At 42.8% G+C, this 6,281-nt stretch overlaps 1 protein-coding gene and 1 long non-coding RNA gene across 2 annotated transcripts; both read right to left on the bottom strand.

The window, feature by feature from the left end:
- On the bottom strand, positions 582–1,550 carry LOC110269671. Its single transcript, XR_002358435.1, has 2 exons — positions 1,172–1,550; positions 582–887 (listed from the first exon to the last, which is right to left on the bottom strand). It is a non-coding gene; the product is annotated as an uncharacterized LOC110269671 (long non-coding RNA).
- Positions 2,555–3,819, bottom strand: LOC107633029. Its single transcript, XM_016336665.1, has 3 exons — positions 3,546–3,819; positions 2,812–2,975; positions 2,555–2,746 (listed from the first exon to the last, which is right to left on the bottom strand). The coding sequence occupies exons 1-3, from the start codon at positions 3,817–3,819 to the stop codon at positions 2,555–2,557; spliced, it is 630 nt and encodes a 209-aa protein (XP_016192151.1).

The following is a 6,281-nucleotide window of genomic DNA, read 5'->3' as shown; positions in this document are numbered from 1 at the left end:
CCCTCTAGGAATTCCTTGAATCGTATGTCCGTGAACTGGGTCCCATTATCTGCGATTATGACCAAGGGAATTTTAAATCAGGTTATGACCAAGGTTGCGAGAACCGGACCGGTCATTGAACTGGTCAGGTGACAGGTTTAATGGTTCAATGGTTCAACCGGGGTCTAACCGGAGTTGAACCGGTTTCATTAAATATATAATATAATTATTAAAAATTTAATATACAATTTTAAATATACAAATTCAATAAAAATTTCAATCCATCATGATCCTGTTTAATTCTAGAAAAATAGAAAACTTAATATTGAACAACACTCTCATTCCTGTTTAATACAAGGGTATACTCTCATCATGATCCTCTGCAATATTCAATTCACAATCAAAAGAGGAAAGACAAGCAAATGGCTAAAAACAAAAACAATGAAGGAGAATTAAATCCGTAAACCACATTAAAATAAAGGAAATCTGTCATATGACTTGTAATTTGTAAACAATGGAAATCTGTCAATAATCAAATACCAAATAATCATTTACTAGCTTACTTCTTTATGGATGAGAAACTCACTTCTCCTTTATATTCATTGATCCTATTCAGACCTTCAAAATGTTACTCCTTATTGTCACACCAGCCATTAAATCTATCCGTTACAAACAATGACAATACTACAATAAATTACATAACTTAGTTAAAGAAACGATTTCTTCCCTAACCCAGCCACAACTATTAAAAATTCCAGCCAAAACTTGCCAGCTAGTTACTAAAAACTAACCATAGAAAGATACTGAGCAAGCACAGAGGGCGTGATCGCCTGCAAGAACTGCTCCAGATTGCTCAATCACTTCTCAGCATTATCTTGTGGCTGTGGGTTACTTTGTGATTGTTCCATCTGTAACAATCAGAAAATCAAAGGCCAGAAAATAACTTCAGAAAACCATGAACAAATAAATAATTCAGCAACCAAAATCATGAAGCAGCAAACAAATTCAAATAACCTCAGCAAATCAAAAACCACAAAATCATGAAGTAGCAAACAAATTCAAATAACCTCAGAAAATCAAAACCCAAAACCATGAAGCAGCAAACAAATTCAAATAACCTCAGCAAATCAAAAACCACAAATCATGAAGCAGCAAGGAGGAATAATAGAATAAGTGAATAACAGAGTATCACCGGCGGCGAGTAACGGCGACGACGGAAGAGGAGGCGAGCTCGGCGACGACGCAACAGGAGGCGAGCTCGGCGACAACGCAACAGGGGGCGAGTTCGGCGACGAAACAGGACGCGGTGGTGGTTGCCGTGGTCAACGCCGTCGCTGCTGTCGTTGCGGGATGCGGTGGCGATGGCGGTGGAACTGTGGGTGGTGAACTGCTTTTTCAGTGATTCTTCTTCTCTTCTGGCTTCTGGAGTTCTGGGATCTGGGTGATTTCTGTGAACATTAGGGATTTAGGGCTTCGTTTACTCGTTTAGGCGTTTAGCCCCTTTTTTCTTTTTTTTTTTTAAACTCCCAAAACGACGCCGTTTAGCATTTTTATTTTCAAACCAAAAACCGTAAAAAAATCGGACGGTTCTTCCGGTTCACTAGTTAACCGCCGGTTTGACCGGTTTTTTGCCAAACGGTTTCTGACTTTACCCGGACCGGTTAGGTAATCGGTTCCCGGTTAATTCGGTTAAACTGGCCGGTCCGGTTCGGTTTTCAGAACCATGGTTATGACTTGCCTCTAGAAAAGAACTTTCGGCATTGGGTGGCCATAATGGTGGCCAGTGCCTTGGCTTCGATCCATTTTGTGTAATAGTTGATGGCGACTATAAGGTATCGAAGTTCCCCGAGAGCCATGGGAAAGGGTTCTACGAGGTCGATTTCCCAAGTTCCGAAGGGCTAATATGCCATTATCACATTGAGCTGGTGCAGAGCCACCTTGTGGAGGTCGGCGTGGACTTGGTGCTTCTGACCAATTAAAGGGAATCTCTGAGGATGGTGGGCCAGAAGTATCCGGCTTGAATGACCTTTTGGGCTAAGGTCTTCCCTCCAATGTGATGGCCACAACATCCTTCGTGAGTCTCATGAAGTATGTAGTCTGTGTCATCGGATTCTATACATTTGAGGAGGGATTGGGATAGTCCTCACTTGTATAGTTGCCCTGCTATTGTGGTGTATTTGGTGGCTTCTCGCTTTACACGCTTAGCTTCTTTCGGGTCCTCGGGTAAGTTTCCGTCGGTGAAGCATCGGAGGATTGGGAAGGTCCAAGAGTGCTGGTTTGATATGGCGAGGTTTGCCGTGGTCATGGCCATGACAAATGGTATTTTGATGACTTACTGGATGAGTGATCGGTTCGGTGGGACCGACTTGGTACTTGCAAGTTTAGAAAGTAAGTCGGCCCTTGCGTTCCGTTCTCTGGGAATATGCCAGATGGTCACTTCATCAAACTCAGAGGTTAACTCCTTGACTTTGGATAAGTATTGTTAAAATAAGGGGTCCCGTGTTTGGTGGTCCCCATTTATTTGGGAGATGATTATCTGGGAGTCGCTGCAGACTTTTAGTGTTTTCGCGCCGACTTACTTGGCGAGCGCCAGTCCATCTATAAGGGCTTCGTATTCAGTCTGGTTGTTAAAGACCGGGAACTTGTATCGAATGGATTGTTCGATAGCGATCCTGTTCTCGTTTTTCAGTATTATTCCTGATCCCCCCCGAGTTGGTGTTTGACGAGCCGTCAACGTGGAGCTTCCGTACTTTTTTGGGTTCGCTCCCTGGAGTCATTTCGGCTATGAAGTCTGTCATAGCCTGGGCCTTAATTGTGTTCCTGGGCTCGAACCTGATCTCCTATTGTAATCACTCGACCAACCAAGTGAGCATCCGTCCTGCAAGGTCCATTTTCTGTAGCACTTGCCTCACCATCTGATCCATTTGAACCGTGATGGGGTTGCCTTGGAAATATTGCCAAAGGCGTTGAGACACCGTGAGTAGTGCGAATGCAAGCTTTTCAAGTCTGGAATATCATGTCATAGCATTTTTTAGGACTTTACTTATAAAGTACACGGGGCTCTGTGTCCTTTGTTCGTCTTCTCGGATGAGAGCTGCTGCTAGTTCTTCCTCTATTATGGATAGGTAGAGATAAAGTGTCTCCCCCGTTCTTAGTTTTGAGAGTATGGGGGATTCTGCTAGTATTTTTTTAGGTGCGGGAAAGCCTCTTCGCATCGGGTTCCCATTTGAAGCTTATGTCCTTTTTCATGATTTTGAAAAAAGGGTAGCTTTTTGGGCCGAGGCTTTGAGGAAATGTGAGACGGCGGCAAGTCGTCCCGTTAGTCTTTGGATGTCCTTGAGGTTTGTGGGGCTGCTCATCTCTAGGATAACCTAACACTTTTCTGGGTTTACCTCTACTCCTCGTTGTGTTATCATGAATCCCAAGAACCTCCCGGCCTCCATCCCGAAGGTGCACTTTGTCGGATTGAGGCGTATTTGGTGCTTCCTTAAAGTACCAAGTATGAGCTCTAGGTTGTCAATGAGTTCCTTTCCGGTTTGAGTTTTGGCTAACATGTCAATATAAACCTCCAGCCCCCAAGAGATCTTTAAAAATCTTGGTGACGAGCCATTGGTAGGTGGCCCCGGCATTTTTTAGTCCGAAGGGCATGACTGTATGCCTTCGGGGTGTGGCTTTCTCCTCGTCTGGTCGGTGCATTGGTATCTGATTGTACCCGGAGTACATGTCCATAAAGCTGAGGTACTGGTGTCCCAAGGCAGCGTCTACTAGTCCATCAATGTTTGGTAGAGGGAAGGCATCTTTTGGACAAGCTTTGTTCAAGTTCGTGTAGTTGATGCACATTCGCCATTTGCCGTTTGCTTTTTTTACTAGAATGACGTTGGCTTGCCAGGTCGTATAGGGGAGTTCTCGGATGAAGCCCACTTCAAGTAGGCTCTTGACTTTGCTTTCTGTCCTTGGATGCTCGGTTTGTAGACATCTTTCTTCTTCTTTGTACTACTGGCTTGGCCTTGGGGTCTATGGCCAATCGATGAAACATCAATTCTGGGTCTATTCCTGGCATGTCAGTCGGGGTGAAGGCGAATAGGTTTCTGTTTCACCTTAGGAGCTCCATGACTTCGCCTTTTAGGCTAAAAGGCAAGTTTTGTGAATTCCTCTTTGGTCTGTCCTATTTGTAACTTTTTCATGACTCCCTTTGGTTCTGGTCGTCTTGTCGTGCATCGAGGTTGGCTAGGAAGATCCCCGCCACATCTCGGGATCACTTCTAGAGAGCTGGACTGGTATTATCGCACTCTACTGCGACTTTCCAGTCATCGTGTATTGTTCTGATGGTGCCGTTGTTGGCTTGGAACTTCATGATGAGGAACTTGGTGAATATGATGTCGGATAGGTCATTGATCAATTTTCTCCCTAGGATGATATTGTAAGATGTGGAGTCTTTGAGGACCACGAATTCGGAGAGTATGGTTGGTGCACGAATCCCCACACCTTCGTACAGCTGTACCAGCAAGTGCACTAGGTCATCCAAGTAATACTTGAGTGAGTCAGGGTCGATCCCACGAGGATTGTGGTTTGAAGCAAGATATGGTTATCTTGCAGGTCTTAGTCAGATGAATCAAAAGGTTGTATTTTTACAAAAATGGGAAACTATTCATAATTTGTATTTGTAAATTGGAGTGGAGTCAGTTGGATTGATTTAAGGGCAATCAGTAATAGGAATATAGTTGAGAATTGGAGTTGCTTTGTCTTTCTGAATTAACTCTGGTAGTACTGTTTCCTTTGCTTGTGAATGATGTCTTCAATGGCAGGCTGTAAGTGATTGACGCTGGTTTGAGCAGCCACCAATACTCCTCCGAATCTGAACCCCAGGGTTAGTGTGGATCCATCTCTACTTGAGGGTGAAGCTCGTACAGTCCATTCTCCTTAATGATCATACTCAAAATGCCACAGACAAGGTCGAATCTTTTGGATCGGAGGATGCTGCAACTTTGGTTCTAGCCTCTACCACAGAGACCCTAATCTCCCCGTAAATTGGCTGAACTGATGTCTCGAGAAGTCTCCAACGAAGTCGTGGATTAGTCGTCTGAGAGATGTATAATCAAGCTGGTGGTTCATCATTGTCCGACAAAAGATGCACTCTGAACCCATGTAGAATGTGATAACCTTATGCCAGTTCAACGCATTCATATTGATGAATAACGAATATACATCTTAGAATTAATCACACACGGATCGAAGAGAAATAGTAATACTTTTATTAATTCATAGGACTCAGCAGGCTCCTCCCCTCAACCTAGGAGGTTTAGAAACATATACTAAAAGGAAAATACAAAGTGGTAAACGAAAATAATGTGTAAAGTGGCAGAAGATCTCCGAATAACATGAATCTAATCCTTTAAATACTAAAAAAATGACTAGTAAGGGTAAAACAGTCTTTTTAGTGCTAAAATCCACTTCTGGGGCCCATTTGGTGAGTGTTTGGACTGAGCTTTGATGAGATCCACGTGCTATGAGGCTCCTAGGGCGTTGAACGCTGGTTAGGAGTCTTCTCTGGGCGTTTGGATGCTGGACTCTGCTCTGTGGACGCTGGATGCCTGGAAGGGGGCAAGAGACTGGCGTTGGACGCCAGTTTTGGACCTTTTAATCCGAAGCAAAGTATGGATTAGTATACATTGTTAGAAAGCTCTGGAAGTCAGCTTTCCATAACCGTTGAGAACGCTCTATTTGGACTTCTATAGCAGTAGGACGGGTACTTGCAAAGACATTACGACGCTTAAGTCAGAATGGATCTAAGAAGTATAAAAATGGGTTAGTTACATACTTGAGGGGCCTCTAACTCTCCTTTATATAGTTTACGGTAGTTATCTCATCTTATCTTGTACAGCTAATAAGATAAGGGATGAATTTAAATTTAAATATTTGGTTAGGAGTTTTGTGGTTATTAGGCCGATTTGGACCATGAGGAGAATCCGGACCCGAATAACCAGGTTTGTAGTTGTCCCCACGGAAGATCTGGAAAACAGGGTCCGAAACATGGCTTAAAAATGTTAGGTCCACTTTTAATCTAATCGTTACCTGGTTTATTTGAAAGTGAAAACCTTAATATAGAAACGTGAAAGCACGCCTCCAAAAAGGAAAATATTTTTTGGAAAAGTTATAATAATTATTTGTTGAGTACTACTGCAGACGTTAACGTTGATGTTCTTCCACAACAATTGAATATAGTCAAGTGTTAATTATATAGTTTTATAGAAATTAAATAGATATATAAAATTAACTATTTTGTTTATATTTATAAACTTTGT

Source organism: Arachis ipaensis, chromosome B03 (genome assembly GCF_000816755.2).
Source record: "Arachis ipaensis cultivar K30076 chromosome B03, Araip1.1, whole genome shotgun sequence".
In the NCBI taxonomy this organism is placed as follows: Eukaryota; Viridiplantae; Streptophyta; class Magnoliopsida; order Fabales; family Fabaceae; genus Arachis; species Arachis ipaensis.
The sequence above is the reverse complement of the archived record's forward strand: the minus strand, read 5'-3'. Positions and strand labels throughout refer to the sequence as shown.